The sequence below is a fragment of the Macaca thibetana genome, chromosome 7, assembly GCF_024542745.1.
Source record: "Macaca thibetana thibetana isolate TM-01 chromosome 7, ASM2454274v1, whole genome shotgun sequence".
In the NCBI taxonomy this organism is placed as follows: domain Eukaryota; kingdom Metazoa; phylum Chordata; class Mammalia; order Primates; family Cercopithecidae; genus Macaca; species Macaca thibetana.
In genome coordinates, this window is record NC_065584.1 from 156,647,734 (window position 1) to 156,673,920 (window position 26,187).

Sequence of the window (26,187 nt, forward strand, 5' to 3'; positions counted from 1 at the left end):
ACCTTTTTATAATTTTGAACATTGTTTTCCAGACTGTGATATAATTTCTAAATCTTAAAGTGATATTCCTTGTTTGTTTTATGATATAATTTCTAAATCTTAAAGTGATATTCCTTGGTTTATGTACCAAACCCCTGCCAAGGTAGTTTGGTTTCCTAGGATGGTTTATATTTTCAGTGGGGATTATTTTCTAAGGAGTCTCATCAACTATTTTTTTTTTTTTGAGACGGAGTCTCACTCTGTCACCAAGCTGGAGTGCAGTGGTATACTCTCGGCTCACTGCAACCTCCATGTCCCAGGTTCAAGCAATTCTCCTGACCCAGCTTCCACAGTAGCTGGGACTACAGGGGTGTGCCATCATGCCCAGCTAATTTTTGTATTTTTAGTGGAGACGGGGTTTTATCATGTTGACCAGGATGGTCTCAATCTCCTGGCCTCGTGACCTGCCTGCCTCAACCTCCCAAAGTGCTGGGATGAGCCACTGCTCCCGGCCTACTGATCATCAACTCTTAAAAGAGATTTATTTAGTATTTGCTTATGCTAGTTGCTGGACTGGTTTTGATGATAATTTCTTAGTTTGACATTATGCACCAAACACAAAGTATAAATTCAGAACCCATACTCACATATGGTGCAGATGTAGGGCATTGATTTTTTTTTAAAGCTAACTTCTTTATAACCTTATCTAAGGCCTAACACAGATTGCTAAGGTTCCTCGTTTTTTCTTACGCAGGACCAGCATTTTTCAACAATTTTTTTAGTGACAGAAAAGTTCCATAACTTTGAAGGTTTGAAGGACTCGGACTATGTAACAGAGGCTCAATTCCAGCTCCAAAGTATCATTCAGACCTTACAATATCTTTGGCCCTATAAAAGTTTCTGTAATGTCAACTCAAAGCCTTAAGGCCATTTTTTTAAAAGCTCTATTTCACAAACATAAAATACACTTTTCTTAAGTACTCAGTTTGATGAATTTAAACAAACGTTTACGTCCACAAAATCCTGAATCAAGATAGAGAACATTTCTATCACAATCCCCAAGTTATTTTATCTCCGTTCCTATCAGTACTACCCTTGCCCCTGATCCCACCAGAAGTAATCAAGTTCTGATTTATCACAATTTATTACTTTTTTTTTGAGACGGAGTTTCGCTCTTGTTGCCCAGGCTGGAGTGCAACGGTGCGATCTCGGCTCACCACAATCTCCACCTCCTGGGTTCAAGTGATTCTCCTGCCTCAGCCTCCCAAGTAGCTGGGGATTACAGGCATGTGCCACCAAGCCTGGCTAATTTTTTGTATTTTTAGTAGAGTCAGGGTATCTCCATGTTGGTCAGGCTGGTCTTGAACTCCTGACCTCAGGTGATCCACCCACCTCGGCCTCCCAAAGTGCTGGGATTACAGGCATGAGCCACTGGGCCCAGCCATTTTGTCTGTTCTTAAACCAAAGAAATAACACAGCATATATTCTTTCATATGTAGCTTTTTGCTCAGGATTTTTTGTGACTCATTCATTCTATCAGTGGTTTGTTTCTTTTCATGGCTGAGTAATGTTACATGGTAGGAGTATATCACAATTTGGTCATCCATTCTTCCACTGATGAACACTTGGAAGCTATTATGAATAAAAGCACTTTAGAATATTCTTTTTTGTATGTTTGTAACAGTTTTATTGAAATACAACTCACCTACTAAACAATTCATTGATTTAAAGTATACAATTAAATGCTTTTAGTATAATGCATGAAGCTACATAAACATTACCACAATCAATTTTAGAACATTTTGATCATACAAAAAGCCACCCATACTCTCTATCGCTCTCCCTGTCTCTTAGCTCCATACCTGACCCTCTAGTCCTAGGCAAACACTAATCTAAGTTCTGTTTCTACAGATTTGCTTATTCTGGACAATTCACATAAATGGAATCATACAATATTCCATTTTGTAATATAGAGTATTATATGACTCCATATTACAAATATGGAAACTGTACTTCTTTGATATATCATAATGAGAACCAGGCATGGCAGCATGCACCTGTAATCCCAGACACTCGGGAGGCTGAGCAGGGAGGATCACTTAAGGCCAGGAGTTCAAGACCACCCTGGGTAATTCGGCAAGACCCCAAGTCTAAAAACAAACTTAAAAAAAGAAAAGGCCAGGCATGGTGGCATGTGCTGTAGCTCCAGAATCTTGAGACGCTGAAGCAGGAAGGTACCTGAGCCCAGGAGTTTGAGGCTACAGTGAACTGTGATAGCACCACTGCATTCCAACACATGCAACACAGCGAAACCCGGCTCTTAAGAAAAAATCTGGCCAACACAGTGAAACCTCATCTCTACTAAAAATATAAAAAGAGCCAGGCATGGTGGCGAGTGACTGTAGTCCCAGCTACTAGGGAGGTTAAGGCAAGAGAATTGCTTGAACCTGGGAGGTGAAGGTTGCAGTGAGCCAAGATGGCACCACTGCACTCCTGCCTGGGTGACAGAGTGAGACTCCGTCTCAAAATATATATATATGTGTGTGTGTGTGTGTGTGTGTGTGTGTATGTATCATATACATGTAGCATGTGTGTAGCATATGTATTAGTATATACATACATATATGCAGCACATATGTATATATACATATACACTTGTATATATATACACACACACATATATATATATCTTAATGCTTTCAAGGTTCATTCATATTGTGGCATGTACCAGTATTTCATTTCTTTTATGGACAAATAACATTCCATGTATACATATACCACATTTTGTTCATCCATTCATCAGTTGATGGAACATTTGGGTTGTCTCTACTTGTTGGATATTAGAAAGATGTTGTGAAGAATATCTGTCTACACATTTTGTTTAGTTTGTTCTTCTAAGTATATACCTAGGAGCAGAATTGGTGGGTCAAATATAATTCTATATTTAACTTTCTGAGGAACTGCCAAAACGTTTTACAAAGTGGCTACATCATTTTACATTTCCATCAGTAGTATACAAGACTTCTAATTTTTCCATATCCTCACTAAAATTTGATATTACCTATCTTTTATTATAGCCATCCGAGTAGTTGTGATGGCTATCTCATTATTGATTTCATTTGCACTTTCCTGATGACAAACGATACTGAGCATCTTTTAGTGTGTTTACTGGCCATTTGCATGTGTCTTTTCAGATCCATTGCCCACATTAGATTGGTTTCTTTTTTGTTATTGGGTAATAAGAGCTCTCTATATATTCTAGATGCCAGTTCTTCATCAAATATATGATTTACAAGTATTTTCTACTATTCTGCAGACTGTAATTTCACTTTCTTGATAATGTTCTTTGAAGCACAAAAGTTTACAATTTGATGAAGTACAATTTATCCATTTTTGTCCTTTGTCTTTTTGTTGTTACATGGAAGAATCCATTGCCTAATACATATTGGGAAGTTCAAGTCCTCCAAATTTGTTCTTGCATTTCCAGATCCCTTTCCGTATCAATTTTACGATCAGGTTGTTAATTTCTACAAAAAGGCAGCGGAGGTTTCGACAGGGACTGCATCAAACTGCATCAAATCAGTAGATTTGTTGGGCCATGGTGCCATCTTAACCATATTAAGTCTTCAAATGCATGAACACAGGATATCCCTCCATTTATTCAGGTATTCTTCAGGTTTGTTCAAAGGTGTTTTGTGGTCTTCAGTGTACAAGTCTTGCAACTCTTTTTGTTAAATTTAATCATAACTATTTTATTATTATTGGTGTTCCTGTAAATGAGCACCGATTTAATTTTGTTTTCAGGTTGTTCATTGCTACACTATAGAAATACAACTTATTTTTGCATATTGATCTCGTGCCTTACAACCTTGCTGACCTCACTTATTGGCTTTACGTTTTTTATAGATTCCTTAGATATTCTATACACAGTATCACATCACCTGTAACCTAAATAATTTCTTCCTTTCAAATTATTTCATTTTCTGGCCTAACTGCCCTGGTCAGAACCTCCAGGACAATGTTAACCAGAAGAGGTAAAAACGGGTATCTTGTCTTATTCTCGATCTTAGCGGAAAAGGAAAACATTCAGTCTTTCACCGTTAAGTATGATGCAAGTTTTGGGTGTCTTACAGATTCCCTTATCAGGTTGAGAAACTTCCCTTATATTTCCAATTTGTTCAGTGTCTTTGTAGGAATGTGTTGGCTTGTGTCAAATGCTTTTTTCTGTGTCTCTGAGGGTGATGATGTGATTTTTATCTTTTATTCTATTAATGTGGTTTTTATTACATTGATTCATTTTCATAAGTTGAACAACCTTGCATTCCTGGGTAAACTCCAATAAGTCATGGTGTATAATACTTTTTATCTGTTGCTAGATTCCATTTGTTAGAATTTTGTTAAGGATTTTTGCGTGTATATATATATACGGGATATCTGTTTGTGGTATTCTTTTCTTGTGATGTCTGCTATCCAGGTAATACTGCCTCACAAAATGGTATGAAAAATATTCCCTCATATTCTGTTTTTTGGAAGAGCTTACAAAGGATTAGTGTTAATTCTTCTTTAAATATTTGGAAGAATTCATCAGTGAATTCCCTTGTCCTTGGCTTTTCTTTGTAGGATGTTATTACAAATTCTCTTTCTTTGTTACAGGCCTATTCAAATTTTCTGTTTCTTCTGGAGTAAGTATTGGTTGTTTGTATTCAAGAATTTGTCCATTTCAACTAGGTTCTAACTTGTTGCCATATAACCATTCATACTGTTAGAATTCTTTTTCACTTCCATAAATTCAATAAAATTGCCCCCCCGACTTTCATTACTGAAATTAGTAAATTGAGGTCTTCTCTATTTCTTGGTCAAGTCTAGCTCAAGGTCTGTCAATTTCATTTATCTTTTTAGAAAACCAACACGGTTTTGTTTTCTGTACTGTTTTCTCTACTTCGTTTATTTCAGATCTACTCTTTGTTACATCCCTCCTTCCATGTGCTTTGAGTTTTTTTTTTTTTTTTTCCAGATTCTTAAGGTAGAGTATTAGCTTATTGATTTGAGATCTTTCTTCTTTTTTAAATGTAGGTATTTAAAGATATAAACTTCCCTCCTAGAACTGCTTTAGCTGAATCCCATCAGTTTTGGTGTATTGTTTTTGCCTCCACTACATCTCAAAGTATTTTCTAATCTTGTGATTTCTTCTTCAACCCATTGGTTATCTGGAAGTATGCTGTTTAATTTTCACATATTAAGACATTTTTGTTTCTCAATTACTCATTACTGCTTTCCTTTCTATTAAATAGATGTTTTCAGTCAGGCATCGTGTCTCACACCTGTAATCCCAGCACTTCGGGAGGCCAAGGTGGGCAGATCACTTGAGGTCAGGTGTTCAAGTCCAGCCTGGCCAACATGGTGAAACCCCATCACTACTAAAAATACGAAAATTAGCTGGGTGTGGTGGTGTGTGCCTGTAGTCCCAGCTACTTGGGAGGCTAAGGCAAAAGAATTGCTTGAACCTGGGAGGTGGAGGTTGCGGTGAGCCAAGATTGCACCACTGCACTCCAGCCTGGGCAACAGAGCGAGACTCGATCTCTAAATAAACAAATAAATAAATAAATAAGATGTTTCCTAGTACACTATTTTAATTTTCTTGTTATTTCTGTTACTATAGCACTTTTTAGCTCTTTTCTTAATGGTTGCCAAGGGAATTATAATTAACATCTGAACTTACAGAATCTAGTCAGGATTTAAAACAAGTTAATTTCAATAGTATATAAAAAAAACTTTCCTCCCACATAGCTCCATTCCCTCCCTACTCCTTTTTACTGTTATTGTCCTAAAAATTATGTCTTCAAAATTGTATGTCCATCAGGAAAGAATTATAATTATTGCTTTATGCAAGTTATCTTTCAAAATTAGATTAGAAGAAAAGAGCATAAAAAATGTATTTATATACTGTCTTCCTGTAGTTGGCAATAATGACAGTCTTTATTTCTTCATATGCATTAGTTACTGTCTAGTGTACTTTCACTTCAACCATAAGAACTCCCGTTAGTACTTCTGGTGGGGCGGGTTTGCTAGTAATAAATTGCTCAGGATTGATTTAACTGGGAATATCTTAATTTCATCATCATTTTGAAGGATAGTTTTGCTGGATACAGAATTCCTGATTGGCAGTCTTTTTCTCTTTCAGAGCTTCAAATGCCATCCTGCTACCATCTAGCCCCAGTGGTTTCTGTTTTTAAAAAAATTTACATATCAAGTTTGTAATAGGAAACCCAATGGCTTCTGATAATAAATCAGCTGTTAATCTTATTGAAGATAGTTTGTATAAGATGAGTTGCTTTTCTTTTGCTGCTTTCAAATATTCTCTCTTTGTCGTTGGACACGGACACTTTTACTATGATGTATCTGAATTTGGATCTCTTTGAATCGATTCTCCTTATAATTCACTGGGCTTTTTGGAGTTACAGGCAATATTCTTTCATCACATTTGAACAGTTTATGGCCATTATCTCTTCAAATATTGTTTCTACTCCTTTCTCTTCTTACCTTCTAGATTCTCAGAAATTGGTATGCCTGATGATATCTAACAGGTCTCTGAGGCTCTGATCATTTTTCCTCATTCTTTTTTCTTTCTGTTGTTTTAGCTGGATAATCTCAATTATCTGTCTTCAAATTCACTGATTCTTCTATCTGTTCAAATCTGCTGTTGAACTCCTCTAGCCAATATTTCATTTCAGTGATTATATTTTTTTCCAAATCATATTGGAGGGAAAATAAGAGTTATGAAATGTAAAAAAATACATTTATACTGTCTTTCATATTTAACTATTTACTGACATAAATATTTACACATATGTAACTTTTATCTTTTTAGTAATATTCCCTATTTTCCTTTAACTCCTCAGACATTGTTGCGAGCTTTAGCTCTTTGAACATATTTGAAATAGCTTAAAGTCTTCATTAAATTCAATGTCTGGCTTTCCATGAGGATGGTTTCTATTGATTCTTTCCTTCCTGTGTATAGTTCAAACTTTCTATGTTTCATAATTTTGTGTTATTTAAATAATATAATGTGGTAAGTCTGGAAATTAGATTTTCCCTCATCCCTAGGGTTTGCTGTTGTTGCTGTCTCTTGTAGTTGTTTTTTGGTTTTGTTTTTTTTTTTTGATATGAAGTCTGGCTCTGTCACCTAGGCTGGAGTACAGTGGTGCAATCTTGGCTCACTGCAACCTCCGCCTCCCGGGTTCAAGCAATTCTCCTGCCTCAGCCTCCCGAGTAGCTGGGATTACAGATACTTGCCACCGCACCCAGCTAATTTTTGTATTTTTAGTACAGAAGGGGTTTCACTATGGTGGCCAGGCTGGTCTCGAACTCCTGACCTTGTGATCCACCTGCCTCGGCCTCCCAAAGTGCTGGGATTACAGGCGTGAGCCACTGCTACAACAACCTTGTAGTTGTTTTTAAAAACAATTTTCCTGAACGAATTCTGTAAGGTTTGTACTCTTTGTCACATGTGACCATTCAAGTCTCTGCTCAGTTAGCTTAGTGGTCAGGCAATGACTGAAGAGAGACATACCACCTGCCTAAAAACGAGTAAGTCTCCCAGGCTTTTTCAATGGTCAATGTCTGTGAGTTGAGGCACACCTTCGACACTTGGCTAGGGAGCTTATAAACTGCCTTGGCCTTCACTTCCTGCTTGCTCAGAGCCTTAAAGTTATTCAGCAAGCAATCAGGACATTGTTGGTCTTTCTTGAGAATGCACATAGTCCTGAGCATGTACACAACCCCATATATACGCACAGCCATCTAGATGCCCAGGAATATGTTTGAACTTTTCAAGGTCATATGGAGATCTCATTCCCCAGCTCATCCTTTTAAGCATTTTGGTTAAGATATTGGTTGTCTCAACTGTTGCCTACTGCCACAGGCAGCTGTGATGTTCAACAACCTATTCTGTTTGCTGTGCACAATGCCCCTGGGGGTTAAAGGCTGTTCGCAGTGGGCAAACTCCAAGTGAGGTTAAACAAAGACAGTGTGGTAAGTAGGGTATTCAGGAAATCACCCCGTAGGTGGAATAATGAAAATTCTCTGGGAATGGGGCATTGAAGGAGCTCAAATTGCTTCTATTCCCTCCAAGTGGTTGCCACACTGCTGATTTCCACCATGATCCAGGCTGTCGGTTTTCTAGGCTACCATGGATCTGAAGAGGAAGGGATGTGAACATTACATGTTAAAATGCCACAAAGTACACTGGCTTTACGATATTCAGCCTTTTTTCTTACATAAACACTTCTCAGGTTACTGTGAGCCTTTGATTAATTTCCAGGGTTCTGACAAAGTTGTTTTGACAATTTTTGCCCATTTTCTCATTGCTATTATGAGAAAATTTTTAGAGGTCCTTACCCCACCATTTCACTGATGTCTATCCAAAATCCTTATTCTTAATTGCCCTACTATACTGACCAATACAGAAATGATTTATAAAAAATAGTCTTTTTTTTTTTTTAACAAAAGTTTATTTAAATCTATTAAGTACTAGGAAGAATTGTGTACAAAGTACAGCATAGAGATTTTAGACTTATGGTGATACCCAAATCAATTTTAGTATCTGGTCAATTTTGAAAATAGATGGTCACTAGAACACTTCTCCCACTTACAGAAACAAACAGGAGTACATCAGAGTCACATAGTCTATTCAGTGGGATGAAGAAGAGAAACAGGTTCTGTGGAAACCCTTAAAGCTCTCTTATCTGCAGACACTATATAAAGGGTTTCAGCTTCTCTCCTTGTAGATGAAGAAACTGAAAAATACTTTGGACCCTCTTGTTCATGTCTCATCCTGATGGCACAGCTGAATTACCCATCTTTGCCTAGCCTTTTTAGACTAAATTCCTATTTGAAAGCATCATTGTACTCAGTTCTACATACTGTATAATTCCCAGTCAGGTTATGATTTCTGCTATATCTTCTTCATGATCCTTAAATAGTATTCTCTACTCTGGGCTCTTCCTTATTTATGAGGAGGAAATCACAGGCAAGGTTGATGATACAACTGGATCATCTGTTCTCTACTTTCTCACTGCTGACCAGACAAATCATTGCCATTTCTCATTCTACCTCTCAGCAGGGCCAACATGCAGCTTCACTGAGACTGCCTATTGATGTGACTCCACTAAGAACATTTTATGGTTTCCAACAGCCTGATCACCATAATACACATTCTGCAATTATAGTAACATTTTCTCAAAAATAGTTGAATTACTTTTGATTTAAAGGCCTTAAATGGTATTGTGTCTTTTAATATGAAAGTCTATAAAAAAAAAAGAACACAATAATAAGAGTAAAAAGTAGATTTTAATTTGGTATCATAATTTGTGCTCAGTTGGCTTGATGAAAAGAATGTCAGGGAATTCCTTGAAGAAATCCAGGGTATTGTTGGTGAACACACCTGTTTACCATCAGGGTGTTTCTTGACAATTAACTAAGAGTCCACTGAAGTTTTTAATTAAGATATCATCAAAGGAAATAAAAATACACTGTAATTCTGCAGGTTAACATCTTCTTTCTTCTTTAGAAAGTATTATCTTTGCCCTCTTATTCTCATCCAACATCTAGAATTGGTCACCTCACCTTTTCTGCCTTTCATATTTTCTACTTCATCTTAATCTGTAATTCCCATTTCATCTTAATATGACTGCATAATATTTATGGTCATTATAAAAATTCTGGATCTACCGTTTAAACCATTTGCACAATCTGTTAGTTTTTACAGTGATACAGTGTTCCAAGTTTATAATATGTTTTTATCCTAAACCTACCAAAAGAAAGTAGGTAGGAAGCGGTGTGGAGAAAATAAAATGTTAGGGTGAATGCTGGCATTGACACTGATATATTGTAATATAAACAATTACTTTCAGAAACGAATCTGCTCAGGCCTCAAAATGCAAACAAACCAGAGTTTTCGTTTTCCTTTATAAAAAGTAGAACTTTTAAAGTTTTTTCCAAGAGGAAATTTTGGGTAGCTGGGATGTTGTGTTTCTTAACCTAGGTGGTAGTTCCAGGGTTGTGTTTACTTTGTGATACTTCACTGAACTACACATTTTTGCTTTGTGCACTTTTCTATACGCATGTTATGTTGAATATAAATTTTCAGAAAGAGATTATTATATGGAAGCTCTGTACTAGCCAGAAGGGAAAACAAGATTAGAAAATAAGGAATCTAGACTTTATCAAGGTAGAGAAAATACAGGTTTATCATTAATAACACTGCATGTCATTGCCCATATTGATAATAACAGATATGTAACAACTAGCTTTCACAAATAATAGATTTTAAATGCCAAAGGAATATACAGATAATGTGAATAAGGTAAATAGGCTTTGATAGTGAATACAAGAAAAGTTTCTTCTCTTAATTATGTCTTAGCAGGATACTAATCAATTTTGAGTGGTTTTCTTGATTAAAAGTTTGTCATAATAAACAAGAAAGCATCTTAAAGAAAAAAAAAATTTCCTTAAAACTTTTTATAAAGATAATCTCTTAGAAATCACTTTGTAAAAGGCAAACCAGGTTTGAAATAGTCCTTTTATTTCTCAAACTATAATTCTCCCTATATATCTACAAAGACCAGTTCAAATACTTTACAATCTGAAAAAACAGAAACTAGGTTCAATTATTTTATATATATTTTTAGAAATACACTCTCTCAAATATATTTATTTGTCTCAAACATTTAAAAGCTAAACTTAAAAGTTTTACTACTAGTGCACATCCCAAAAAGCCACATAAGTCGCTTTGGGAGTCCTGAAAGCACAGGTGAGCCCTATAACATTTCTACTGAAAGGCATAAATCTCAACTGCATATGTATCACAAAATCTTCACTATGCAGCAATGGCCCTACCTAAGACTAGAGCTACCGCAAACAACAGTTTGGTTTCCAGTAGGCCAAAAGTGCTTATGAAGTTGTCCTCCCACAGAACGTGAGATGAGAGATTTTATGATTGAAGCGGGAGGCATACAGAAAAAGTATCCTGCTTTATCTATTTCTAAATTTCAAAGTTTTTAAAAATCCATGAACTAAGAGTAAAGGAAAAGAAAATGAACACTTCATGAACATATGCTCTGACTTTATCCTCATAATTTTAAAGGCAGTATAACTCTCTTCTACAGAAAAGAAAAACTGTTCCTAGTCACAAATCGGTTAAGAGATGACACTAGATTGACTACAGAACCAGGATTTTTGTCCTTGAGAATCTCGTAGCAAGAATTCTACTCCTTTTTGTGGAGAAGTAGAAAGGTAAAAAAAAGATGAAGTATGGTAGAATACTAATAACTGCCACTTACCAGCTTTTCTGTGAATGTGTCTTTTCCCAGCTTCCCTGAAAGCAACCATGGCTCTGAAAAAAGCTCGGAGAATTGCCCATCGGAAAACAGCTACAGGATCAATTCCAATCATCCCAGAGATAAATGCATTCTTGCTGCTTCTCAGAAGAGCTACAATGTCTGGGCGCATATGATCTGTATTTTTTTCCCGGAAATCCTACATGAAAAAAGTACCAGTGTTACTTATGGGAAAAAAAATTTTATTAAAAACAAGATGATGAGTGATAACATACTTCGGATGCTTGCCCCTCCAAACCTCATGTTGAAATGTGATTCCCCCATGGTGGAGGTGGAGCCTGGTGGGAGGTGTTTGGGTCATGGAGGTAGATCCCTCATGAATGGACTGGGGCTCTCCTCAAAGTAATGAGTGAGTTTTTACTCTAAATTCACCAAAATCTGGTTATTTAAAAGTGTGGCACTCCTACTTCTCCATCTCTTTTTCCCTCTCTCTTGTTCTCTCTCTCTCTTGCCGTATGACATACATGCTTCCACTTCGCCTTCCACCACAAGTAAAACCTCTCTGAGGCTTCACCAGAAGCCGGGTAGATATCAGTGCTCTGCTTCCTGTACAGCCTGAAAAATCGTGAGCCAATTAAACCTCTTTTCTTTATAAGTTGCCCAGCCTTCGGTGTTTCTTTATAGCAACATGAGAATGGACTAACCCAAGTGACATGTTTGAACAGTGGTTGAACAATGAGATAGAAGAAATGTCTGCTCCAGGTAGCTAACTGGACTGGGTATCTTCTATAATGTCTCATTCAATCCTAAAACTATTGATTTCTATAATACATGTAAATTAGAATAAATATTCTACAATTTTATAGCAGCTTGTTAAACTCTGGTCAGGGACAGCCTCTCCAAAGAGGTATCACATACAGCAATAGGAGAGCTGAATAACAAGAAGGAGGCAGAGATGAGAAGACTGGGAAGAGCAAGCAAGGGTAACACCTACAACCTATAGATGATGATAAGCTGGACAAGTTAGGAGAAAAGCAATAAAAACCACAGGCTGGAGCATTGGGAACAAGGAGAAAGTAGTGGAAGATTAGATAAATAAATAGGCTATTTAGACTCTGAACTTCAGTTGTTTGTTCAAATTTTATTCAAGTATAAAGGAAAGCCCTGGAAAGGTAACGACATGAGTTAACTGGTGTTTTATACATGGTTGCTGCATAGGAAATGAATTATTCAAAGAAAGAATGGAAAAAAGAAGGCTCGATATTAAAGTAAACCAGATAAGAACTGCTAGTGACTTGGATTTGGTCAGCTGTAACAGCAGAAATGAAAAATAGTTATATTTGGGACATGTAAAGGCAAAAAATCTGCTGATTAATTAGGGTGTGATGAGAAAATGAGGAAATCAGGTTAAAACTTATATTCTGGGGTTGGGTATTCAGTGGATGGAGATGCCATATACTGATAAGGAGAAGACTAGAGAAAGAAAAGATATGAGGATAAGAAATGAAGATCAAGAGATCAGTTTTGTCCAAGAGAAGTTTGTGCCAGTGAGGATAATAATAGTAGGTAACACTTAGAGGTTAGTATGTATCTGGCACTCTTCTAAACATTTTACATGTATTGTCTCATGTAATATCATTTAATACTCCTAATAATCCTTTCAGATAGATATTACTACTCCTATTTTATAGATGAGAAAACTGAATCAGAGAGAGGTGAAATATCTTGGCTCCTATTACACAATAAGTGGAAGAGCAAGGGCTCAAAAACATACACTCATAACCAAATGGATTTGTGAGTCTGGAGTGCCAGGGAGATTTCAGAAAATATATTTGGTTATTATCAGCATATAGTTTTTTTTTGTTTTTTTTTTTTTTTTTTTTTTTTTTAACAAGGTCTCACTCTTCAGGTCAGGCTGGAGTACAGTTGGCACCATCATAGCTCCCTGCAGCTTGTAACTCCTGGACTCAGGCAATCCTTTGCCTTAGCCTTCCGGGTACCTGTGAGTACAGATGTACACCACCATGTCTGGCTAATTTTTTTATTTTGGTAGAGAAAGAGTCTTGCTATGTTGCCCAGGCTGGTCTTGAACTCCTGGCCTCAAGTAATTCCCCCACCTCAGCCTCCCAAAATGCTGGGATTACAGGTGTTAAGCCATTGTGCTCAGCCAGCATATAGATTTTTAAAGCTGAATAAGAAGGATTGTAAATAGGCAGGAACAACCATCTACCAAAGAACAGCGGCTGGAGGAGCTAGAACATAAGAAAATGGGTTAAAATGCACCATAATTAAATGGGGAGAGTAAACTTCCACTCTGGGAACAAGGGCCCAGACTGATATTACAGCATAGGCATTGACTATAATCTTACCAAATGCAAGGAGTAAAAATTTGGTAAGTAAATCACTCCAAGTTGGTACAACTTCATAGAATATCTCTAACTCAGAATTCTATGAGAAATACACCTAGTATTATATCATCTATCCTCATGTACAGAAGTCAGCTTGCACTCATCCTATTACTTTCAGGGCTTTCCTTTCCTAATTCTTCTTTATTCTCCTGAGAACAAGGAAAAACAGGAAACAAGCCCGGAATTTTGGTCCTTGGCTTGTCCCTACATACCCTTAGAGCAAACATATGTATTATAAAAGAAAATTAGAAAAACTGAATAAGAGTACTCAAATCCAAATAACCTCTGACACCATAATCAGCAGCTAATAACTACTGATAGCAGACAAGCTGTGAGGCGTGAACTTTATGTGTTTTACATAACTTATTGCTATCCAATTCTAATAAATACTCAATAAAGCAGACATAGTCATAAGCCATAATTTATTGATAAGTAAACAGAAAGGTAAAGCAGCTTTCCAAAAGGCAAAGAGACAGTAAGTACCAGTGGTAGGAACTGAAACACCAGTCTGCCCTACTCCTATTAATAACTACACTATGCAACCTAAAAATCTAGGATTCTTTTCAATGCTGAGTGTCAAGTGTTGAGAGTGACCACTGACCTTCATTTTCAAAATGAAATAGTCTGTCTTCACATTTCTAGATTTCTAAGTACATTATCAACTGACCATATCATTCTTCTTCAAAATCTCTCTTCTAGTTTCCACAAGAACATACTTTGTGGTTTACTATTTGCTTCCTATGCTGCCCTTCTAAGTCCTCATTGGTAGTTCATATTGGAAATTCAAGGGTTGGCTTAATAGTGTGCACTCATTTCTCTTTTTTAGGTTTGTTTGTTTTTGGAGATAGGGTCTTGTTCTGTTGCCCAGGCTGGAGTGCAGTGGTACCATCTCAGTTCACTGCAACCTCTGCCTCCCGGGCTCAAGTGAATTCTACCCCTCTGTCTCCCAAGTAGCTGGGACTACAGGCACACACCACCATGCCCAGCTAACCTTTGGTATTCTGTGTAGACACTAGGTCTTGACATGTTCCCCAGGCTGGTCTTGAACTCAGGGACTTAAGAGATCCACCCACCTCAGCCTCCCAAAGTGCTGGGATTACAGGAGTGAGCCGCCACACCGGGCTGTGCACTCATTTCTTCACTCAACCCTCTTAGATCAAGTGATCAGAACCACAGTTATGACTTTATTTTATCTTATATATTTATTTATTTAGAGACAGAGTTTCGCTCTTGTTTTTCAGGCTGGAGTGCAATTGCTTGATCTTGGCTCACTGTAACCTCTGCCTCCCAGGTTCAAGCAATTCTGCCTCAGCCTCCCGAATAGCTGGGATTACAGGCATACATGCCACTACGCCTGGCTAATTCTGTATTTTTTTAGTAGAGATGGAGTTTCTCCATGTTGATCAGGCTGGTCTCGAACTCCCGACCTCAGGTCATCTGCCTGCCCCGGCCTCCCAAAGTGCTGGGATTACAGGCGTGAAGTTATGACGCTAAATTAACACTATCTTTATGATGAAGCCCAAATGTGTATCTCCAGATCAGATCTTTCGTATTATTTCTTGAGATCCATTAACACATCTTTAAAGGGTATGTCTAATTTGAAAGAAAATGTATAAGACCAGTAGTATATTTAAACGTTTGGAAGCATTCACTAGTAAAATCATGTGGGCCTGGGATTTCCTTTGTGGAAAAGTTCTGAACTACTGATTCAAATTATTTAGCCAACAGAATGCTCAGGTTTTTCTATTTATTCTGGTGTTAGTTTTGGTAAAATGTTTTTTAATGGAATTTATCCATTTTTTGTTTTCAAATTTCCTGACAAAATATGTTCATATCCTTCTAATATCTGTAGGTATGTAGTAAAGTTCTCTTTTTTCATTCCTGGTATCTGTAATCTATAAATTTGTTTATATTATCAGTTATTTTCCTATTACATTTAATTTATATTATTTTGTGTTATCTTTTCAAGGAACTAACTTTTGGCTTAGTTGATTTCTTTGTTCAATGTCTGCTTTATATTGCACTGATTTCTGGTCTTATTTTTACACCCTTTCTCTAATTCCTTTGAGTCTGATTTGCTCTTCTTTTCCTAGTTTCTCACATAGAAGCTTAGATAACCACTTTTCGATCAAGCATGGTGGCTCACACCTGTAATCCCAGCACTCTGGGAGACTGAGGTGAGCAGACCACTTGGGGCCAGGAGTTCGTGACCAGCCTAGCCAACACGGCAAAAACCCATCTCTACTAAAAATACAAAAATTGGCCGGGTGCGATGGCTCATGTCTGTAATCCCAGCACTTTGGGTGGCCAAGGTGGGCGGATCACGAGGTGAAGAGATTGAGACCATCCTGGCCAACATGGTGAGACCCCATCTCTACTAGAAAAAAAAAAATTAGCTGGGCGTGGTGGCGTGCGCCTGTAATTCCAGCTACTCAGAAGGCTGAGGCAGGAGAATCACTTGAACCCAGGAGGCGGAGGTTGCAGTGAGCCGAGATCACGCCACTGCATTCCAGCCTGGCGAAAGAGTAAGACTCTATCTCAAAAAAAAACTAAAAAACAAAAATTAGCCAGGCATGGTGGCACAAGCCTGTAGTCCCAGCTACTCGGGAGGCTGAGGAACGAGAATTGCTTGAACCTGGGTGGCAGTGGTTGCAGTAAGCCAAGATCGCACCACTGCACTCCAGCCTGGGTGACAGAACAAGATTCTTGTCTCAAAAAAAAAAAAAAAGTTTAGATAACCACTTTTCAACTCTTGCAACATATGCATTTAAATTTATAAATTTTCCTACATTCATTGCTTTAACTGTATCCTACAAGTTTCTGATATGCTGCATTTCATTAATGTTCAGTATAAAATATCATAATTTTAATAATTTATTGAAAGTAATTTATATTGTCATTTCTTTTTTGAATCATGGGTTATTCAGAAGAGTTTTGTTTAATTTCTAAATATCCAATGATTTTCTAAGTTATCTTTATGATATGCTAATTAGGTCAGCTGTTTAACAATGTTGTTTGATTTCGTGTTGCTTGTTCTGTGAGTTACTAAGAGAGATGTGTTAAAATCCACAATTTTTTCTTCTTTTTTACGTGTTTTTCTTTTTCCTTAGAAAAATGTTGAGAAAAAGAAATCTACAATTATGATGGTGGACTTATCTAGGTCTACTTTTGCTTTCCTTTTCCTTTACATATTTTGAATCAGTCATTAACTACATATAACATCAAGTGACTGGCCAGGCGTAGTGGCTCATGACTGTAAGCCTAGCACTTTGGGAGGCCAAGGAGGGTGGATCAACTGAGGTCAGAAGTTCGAGACCAGCCTGGCCAACATAGTGAAACCTCGCCTCTACTAAAAATACAAAAATTAGCTGGAAGTGGTGGAGTGCACCTCTAATCCCAGCTACTCAGGAGGTGAAGAATCGCTTGAACCTGGAGGGCGGAGGTTGCAGTGAGCCGAGATCACACCACTTCACTTCAGCCTGGCGAAAGAGCGAAATGAGACTCCATCTCAAAAAAAAAAACAAAAAACAAAAAACATTTAGTGATTATGTTTTCCTGTTGAACTGACCCCTTTTATCATTATAATATGTCCCGTTGTATCTCTAGTAATATTTCTGGTCTTAAAGTCTATTTTGTCCTACGATTTCTTTTTTTTTTTTTTTTTTTTTTTTTTTTTTTTTTTTTTTTTGAGACAAGTCTCACTCTCTTTCCCAGGCTGGAGTGCAGTGGCAACTATCTCGGCTCCTCCCAGGTTCAAGCACTTCTCCTACCTCAGCCTCCTCAGCAGCTGGGATTACAGGCATGCACCACCATGCCTGGCTAATTTTTGTATTTTTAGTAGAGATGTGGTTTCACCACATTGGCCAGGCTAGTCTCAGACTTCTGACCTCAAATGATCCACCCACCTTGGCCTCCCAAAGTGCTGGGATTACAGGTGTGAGCCACCATGCCTGGCCTGGCCTGAAATAATATACACCAGCTTTTATCCTTTCTCCATCTTTTTACTTTCAACCTATCTGATAATGTGGATGAATATCCCAGGCGTGTGTGTGTGTGTGTGTGTGTGTGTGTGTGTGTATGATTCTATTTATCTGAAATTTAATTAAAAATAAAATTAAGAATGATAAAAATTACGGTAGTGGTAATCTCTGAGGGGAGTTGATTGGGAAGGGGTATGAAAGAAATTTAAACACTTTATTTGTGCACTTTATACACAATATCCTCAAGTTTTTCTATAGGTCAAGCTTTTCTTTTGTTTTACTTTTTAAGCTATAGTCTTAATTTCTCTTCTAAAATCCATTCCTCTCAGTATCTTCCATCTTTGGAAACGGTACCTACAAAGTACCCATCAGCTCTAGCCAGAGGTCACTTACTCATTGAGAGTCCATCAATAAAGTTCGTGGATGATTTACCCCCAGAAATATATCTCATAATCACCTGGATCCCCCACAACCTCTACTGCCACTCCAGTGCTTCAGTTTACCTCAACATTTCACTTCAATTAAAAAAAAAGCGACTTAACTCATCTCCCAGATTCCACTCGTACCCTCTGCTATCCCTTCTCCTCAAGGTAATCAATGCAATCTTTTAAAAACATAAGTCATATCCTCTGCTTAAAATAATATCACAGTGCCACTAATTTTTATAAAAGCCAAACTCAACTTGGCTTACAAGCCCTGAACAATAACCCCGTCTATTCTCTAAGTTCATTTCATGTTACTCTCCTTAGTTCATCATAATCCAATAGCACTTACCTGTTTTCAATTATTTCACCAAATCAAACTCTTTCCTATCTCATGGCCTATAATATTCATCATCCGAACTCCTCATCAAGGTAACATTTATTTCAGGTCATCTCTCAAAATTTAAGTTTCTTAGAGAGGTGTTCATGAATTCACAAATTCAAAATCCACTACTACTTTCTCTCATAGGACCCATTCACTTATTTATAACACATAGCCCATTTATCTATGTCATATAAATAGATACACATATATATGCACACACAATATGTATGTATGCACATATGTATGAATATGTGTATAGAGAATCAGGAATACATCTGTCTAGTTTATCATTAGATCCATTCCAAACACCAAGCACAGAGTCTGATACATGTTCTGTGTTCAACAAATACTTCTTAAATAAATCAAAAAATGGATGAATAAATGATCTTAAGACACTCAACTCAAGACCCAGGAGAAAACATTTAATTCCACTATTCTCCATATCATCAGCTGCCTTACCTGGGAAATTAAATGCCTTAAATAGCAGGCTTAAACATCAAGTAGTTGAAGAATCACAGACTCACAAATTACACAAGAAATGGACAAAATTATGAAGATTCCACTCCACAAAAGTTAAGGGTTTCAATATATTCATGAAAAGTACAAACTCACAAATCCCTAATGGTGAATAGAGACATGAAGACCTTATGAGTGCAGAGAAGGGAAAAATTCAACAAGTTATGTGGATAAACCAGTGAGCTTGAGACATAGAGATACAATCTATTCTTTCAGATCTAAAAAGTTTATCGGGATCGACTGACAACATCAGGTTTATCTTCAGGCAGAAACCAACAGAAATATTACCTTACCTAAGACAGTAACGTGCTGAAAAGCAGAATCTAAGTTTTAATAGTATCCTTATAAAGTATCTCCAGTTATTACTGATCAAAAGCCTCCACAAACTACAAAGAGGGCAATGTGCTAGGGACAGTCTCATAGTTAAGAACTCATCTCTGCCCTGTAAGCATATTCAGTGAGAAATTTACTGACCTTTACCCCATATTTTACTTTTCCAGCATAATGTTTTATAATGAAAGCAGGCTCCATCACGGCTGGAAATTCGATGTAAGAATTATCTTCATGTTGATGCTTAAACTTGTCTAGCAATGTTTGATTTGTAGCCTGTGGAAAGCTGAATTTAAAAAAAGAAAAAAGAAAAAATAACACTACAGAAAGATGAGAAAGATATGGTAATTAGTACAGTCCTTTTCAAAGTACATTATAATTACATTGTCATCTTACACATAAAGCAGTTTACAAAAGTTTTCACCTATATTATCTAATCTGATTCTCATAACAAGCTAAAAAGTAATAATAAATATTGGTATTACTATTTTACAGATGAGGGATAAAAAATTATGATTTGCCTATACTCATACTTTGCAAGTAGCAGTACCAAGAAACTAACTCATCACATATTTAGCTTAGATTGCATTGTTCTGAACTACTGTAAAACCCAAAGGAAAATAAAATCCAAATCATATACTCTTTGGGGCCAACAACTTCCAAATAAGAGAATAATATCTCGATTCTTATAGGTCCTAAAAGTCCATAAAAATTATTTGACTTCCTATTCCTTCATGCATAAATAAGTAGCCGTTTTTTTACTATACCAATTATTATTTGTACTCATTGACTGTATTGATCAATTGAGCACTTAATATCCAGGGATCACACAAAAAATATCTATTATTTAATTGTATAATAGGAAATATGGAAATACAAAAGTTCAAAAGAGGAAAAAATTATTAATGGTGTAAATAATGAAAAGGTTCACACAGGACATAGGAGGTGTTAAGATTGTGATGTTAAAGGCTGGGAAGAGTTTCAAATAGAGAAAATATCATTGACAAAAAAGGAGAAAGAAAGTTTCAGAAAATAGCTTCATTTAACGGTAGCTGAAATATGAAAAATAATGTGACATGATGTTGTAAAGTTGCTTAATACAAATCTAACGTGCAAAAATCATTCCAAAATTACAACAAACATAGTTAATTACACAGTATGCACTGCAAACCATACAGAGAATGGCCTTTGGCATCAGATAATCATAGTTTAGATTACTCATTCTATCAGTGACCTGGGGCAAACTAGGCAACCTTCTTTGAGAAGGGGTCTTATAACCCACAAAATGAGATAACAGTTATCACAGTGCCAGTAGAATTAAATAAAACTAGTAAAAACATCTAGCAACAGCAGGCATCCTCTAGGGATTAAACAAACATTATCGACTTTATGTTGCCAACACTGATATTTTCCTGGTCACCTTGGCCTGCTTTTGTATTCAAATAATATCTCTTCCTAAAACATCTCCACCGTCTAGCTCACTCCAAAACTTTAAAGCCATTTTACAATGGAATATAACTTACTATTTCAAACAGAGACAACAGCACAGCTCCTATTAACAGTCTCACTAATCTTCTTTCAAGTCACCAAAGCATATTATCAAAATAAATTTTCCTATAATATTGCTTTAATCATGTTTCCCTTCTGCTCCGAAATGCATAGATCACCAAAGCAAAAAGACTTGACTCCAAGCTCCTAAGCAGAGGCCAACTCAACCTCTGCAAACCTATGTCTCACTACTTCACAGCAGTGTGCCTCTCTTAAGGCAGGATGCTCACTTCATCATCTCTAGGTCAAGGTTTATTTGCCTTCTAATCATCTGAGTAATTGAAAAGCTTACGATATATTTTCTCTTACTCTTAAATGGATAATAGAAATTTTCAAAGGAAGGAAGACAGACAAGAAAACAGTCTTTACTTGAAACTAAAAACAATGGAAAGTTCCTGTATTCAACAGACATTTATGGATACCCATTATATTACCAGGCCACAAAAAAAAAAAAAAAAAGGAACAAAAGAAAATCATTCGTTATTGCTCATATCAAAGCTCTTAACCTAGTGTTCCCCAAAGACTGTCTGGCAGGGTAGTGTCAGGAGAACTTCTGGAGATTTGAAAACTACCAATGCCTGGACCCCACCTACTGCAATTCTGACTTGATTAGGTGGATGACCTAGCATCAGTGGTATTTACAAAGTCCCAAGGTAATTCTTATAAGCAGACAAGATTCACAAAATGCTGCCCTAAATGAATGCTCTAATCCTAACTTCAGTCACTGTGAAAATGTAGACTGATTCAACAGATCTGGAATGAAAGCTTGAGATTCTACATTTCTAACAAGAATCAAAGTGGTCCACTGCTGCTGATAGAAGATGACACTTTCAATACTATGGGAAGATTGATAATATTCCTAACATCCTATTCATATCTAAATCTGACACAATATTCCTCCTTCCTCAATGCCACCCTACATCCTACAGAATCTCGCTTAAGTAACCTGCCCCATATCATATAGCCATTAAGTAGGAGAGAAAGGCTAAACCAAGACCTCTGATTCTAAACCCATACACCTAGAGCACTACAAACACATTGCATGAAGAACACAGTTAAGGATATATTTGACATTATATATTCCCTATAAAAAATATTTTTAGAGAAAAAATACTCAAGGTAAGTCCCAAAATAGTTCTTCCCACATGTGACTAACTTATTTTCAATCTAGTTTTTTTACACGTAAATGGCAGAGAAAAAATATTTCATGCCTTTGCATCTTCTGGAATGTTAAAGCACAGAGATTCTTTACCAGGACAGGTAATAACTACAGGACTGACTCATAAAAAGGTTATTCAGTCTAGTATCCTACCCACAACAATATGCTGACAGATGATGCAAAGTAATTATAATAATAGGAAATTATATTAATTGTTAAAGCAGCTGCCAATCAGCTCTAATAATTATAAAGTTCTTCATTTTATTGAGCCAGAATTTATCTCCCTGAAATTTATGGCCACATGGCTTAACCCCAGTAGCTTTCAGGTCATAGCAAAGAAGTGACATTCTCGGCCAGGCTTGGCGGCTCATGCCTGTAATCCCCAGCACTTTGGGAGGCCGAGGCGGGTGGATCACAAGGTCAGGAGACAGAGACCATCCTGGCTAACACAGTGAAACTGCATCTCTACTAAAAAAATACAAAAAAAATTAGCCGGGCGTGGGGGTGGGCACCTGTCCCAGCTGCTTGGGAGGCTGAGGCAGGAGAATGGCGTGAACCCGGGAAGCGGAGCTTGCAGTGAACCGAGATTGCACCACTGCACTCCAGCCTGCACGACAGAGCAAGACTCTGTCTCAAAAAAACAAAAAAAACAAACAAACAAAAAAAAAGAAGTGACATTCTCATTATTGGGTTAAAATCTATGTGAAGTAGCAACTGGTCAGGAAATTATAGTCTTTGTATAATAAGATGTGCATTCAATGAAATTTTGTTTAAAGAATGACAGGACAGGCACAGTGATTCTCATCTGTAATCCCAGCACTTTGGGAGGCTAAGGTGGGAGGACAGCTTGAGTCCAGGAGTTTGAGACCAGCCTGGGCAACAAAGTTGAGTCCTTGTATCTAAAAAAACATTTTAAAATTAGCCAGATGTGGTGGTACGTGCCTGTAGTCCCAGCTACTCAGGAGGCTGAGGCGAGAAGATCACTCAAGCCCATAAATTCAAGGCTTCAGTGAGCCATAACCGCACCACGGCATTCCAGCCTGAGCTACAGAGCAAGACCCTGTCTCAAAAAAAAAAAAAAAAAAAAAAAAAAAAAGGAAAGTAATTCTACTACCTCAGTTGCTGTTTACAAACACCTTAAGATATATAGGACAGAACATCAACATTTATCACTGTCATTTGCCTTTTGCATGTAAGAAAACTGAGGACTAAGGATATTATGAGATCTGCCAAGAGTAGTTTTGATATATACAGTTGTGATACTACAATTATATACATATATGTTTTCATCCATGGCTCCTGGCTCATAACTCCCACAGCCCTTGATGGAGTCTTCTGTTATAATGTTGGGGTGCATTAGGCCTCAGGAAACAGAATCTCTCTCTCTAACCTTCTTCTGTTCCCCTTTTACCTGCCCAAGGGAGGCCTCAAATATGACTGCAGATTAAAAGACCCTCATTCCAGAAAGGGTCCCTCCTCTCCATATTCTGAAGGAAAAAATGCTGCACAAGAAGCCAAGAAGAATCTGGACAGACAGGCCTTGCTGGGTTTCCCACTCAGTCTATCAGTATAAGATCATGTTCTTTTGTCCAATCACATTTCTACACCATTGTCAATAATGCCTATGTAATGAAGCCTCCATAAAAACCCAAAAGGACAGCACTTGGAGAGCTTCCAGATAGCTGAACATATGGGTGTTCCTCGAAGGTAGAGTACCCAAGAAGGACATGGAGACTCTCTACTCCTTCCCCCATACCTTGCCCTACACATCTTTTCATTGTATCCTTTGCAATATCCTTTATAATACACTGGGGTAAATCTAAGTAAGTGTTTCCCTGAGTTCTGCAAGCCACTCCAGCAAATTAATTGAACTCAAGGAGAAGCTGGTTGGTCAGAAGTTCTGGAAGAGTAGACTATTCACTGGTGTCTGAAGGTGGGGTGCGGTGCAGTTTTGGGGACTGAGTCCTCGATCTGTGGGATTTGATGCTAGCTCCAGGTAGATAGTATCAAATCTGAATTAGAGGATACCCAGTTGGTGTCCACTGCTTGCTGGTGGGGAAAACCCCACACACATTTGGTCACAGATGTCTTCATGTTGACTGTTATGGTGTGCGAGCAGAGGAAAACATGGTTTTAATGTTTTTCCCAAATAACTGGTGTCAGAGAAGTGAGATTTGCTAAAAAGGCCCTGGCTCACTGAAACATGTGGTTTGGGAAGAAAAAGGATAAAAGGGTAGAAGATGAGAAACCTTTGTTCTGGTGTGGCCACACGGTCACCCAAGGTATGAAGCCATAGTTGCTATGCTCAGTTATTAAAGGTAAAAGTAATCAGTGGAATTTAGAGATGGTTCCAACTCCTGGGGAACTGGTTCACTGGCTGCATAAGGAAATGCAAACTAATAAGAAAAAATGAACTGGCTGTTATAAATAAACAGCCATAAAACTAGCTATTATAAATAAATAATCCCTTAATTATTGTTATTTATAATAGCTAAAATGAAATTTAAAGAAAGTACTGTGTTGGTCCTTGAAGCTGGATCAAGCTCAGATCTTAGTCTGTTTGAGCTCAGGCTGCTAGCCTCAAAGACACCCTCCAAGGACAGAATTGTGCAGGGACAACAAAGTACCTCTGAGACATGTGGTTACCAAGAAGGCAGTCAATGTGGAAGAAGGGCAAAACGAAGTAACTACAGAAACTGGAGGGCATAGTGTGAAGGAATAGTTCCATTTTGTAGATTGATATCATTAGCTTCCTAAAGAATCTTTACTAAAATGGATTATGAGAGTAACTACATTAGGAGAAGTAGCTCTGGTTTTAAATGCTACAGTGGAAAACATGTTTGGGTTGATGTAGGACACACAGCTCACTACTAAAGCAATCTCAGACATCTATACATGATTGAGACACAAAGGAGGTTATTCCCAAGGGAACAGCCAGCATAGTGGACTGGATAAAAGCCACTGTATGATCTTTTTACTCTAGGAAGGAGGATTGCCCAACTCTCCCGAGAAATGCCAAGCAGAACCACCCAGATGAAGCAGCTGATATGCTTCATATGCAAGCTACGTAAGACTAGCTTTATGATGATAAGGATATTCGCCCAATGAATGTGTCTGTTATCTATTTATGGGGTTACAGTAAATGCTATAGTTAAGGGGGTCCCTTCTACATAGGTCCATTAAATGAGCAGATATGGGGGTACTACAGCAGTACTGAGAAGGGCTAAATCTAGACAGTCCTCTTGCACCTTCTCTCAAGCACAAAATGCCAGTAAGAACTGTTCTGTTTGTCAGCAAGAGAGTCTGAGACTTCCAATGGCTATGTGGCAGTTTCCCTGGTGGGAAGACCCTGAATGTAGATGGTAAGTGAGACCGATGCTGGTAACCCTGGGGGACTACAAATGGGTCTTGACACGAATAGTCATTGACTCTGAAGTGAGCTTTCCTTACCCAGTGGAAGATGCAAATGCTCAAAGTGCCATTTAAAAAACAAAAAACAAACAAACAAAAAACAGAAAATATTGCACGGATTTGGACAACCATCATCTTTTCAGAATGAGAAACACATTGTATAGCCTACGATGTCCAACAAAGGGAAAAAAAATCCTCCTCAGAGTAACAGTTTGATGAAGAAGCAGAATGGGCAATTAAAACACTGGTTGTCTAAAACAGGGGAAGATAAAAGAATGAAGGGCTGGCTTGCACACTTTCATGAGTGTGTGCTCACACTCAACATTAGTGGGACTAAAGGAGCATCCCCTTAGATTTTTCTTATTTTCCTGGTTCATCTGGGAAAGAGGGGTTGGGGAAGATGCCGGTATAACTATCCAATTCTTGCCAAGGGAGGAGTACACCGGAATAACAACTATAATTTTTTTCTTCCCCAGATGACCTCAAAAAGAAAAAACTTTTTTCTCTCCCCTACCAGATGCAGTGGTCCTAGGACCAGGGCTGCAACTGCAAGCGCTGGAAGCAGGGATGATTTCTAAGCAAGAAACTGTAACTACTTTTTTTTTTTTTTTTTTTTTTTTTTGAGACGGAGTCTTGCTCTGTAGCCCAGGCTGGAGTACAGTGGCCGGATCTCAGCTCACTGCAAGCTCCGCCTCCCGGGTTCACGCCATTCT

The 26,187-nt window shown here is 37.6% G+C and overlaps 1 protein-coding gene across 13 annotated transcripts in view; it reads right to left on the reverse strand.

The window, feature by feature from the left end:
- The window catches only part of MYO9A (myosin IXA), a 307,192-nt gene that overhangs the window by 141,520 nt on the left and 139,485 nt on the right, over positions 1–26,187 (reverse strand). For all 13 annotated transcript variants that reach the window (XM_050796252.1, XM_050796251.1, XM_050796254.1 and 10 more), the window contains 2 exons: positions 19,501–19,642; positions 11,319–11,514 (listed from right to left, as the gene is read on the reverse strand). In XM_050796252.1, the coding sequence (XP_050652209.1) occupies positions 11,319–11,514; positions 19,501–19,642 (338 nt within the window). The remainder of the gene's footprint in view (positions 1–11,318; positions 11,515–19,500; positions 19,643–26,187) is intronic.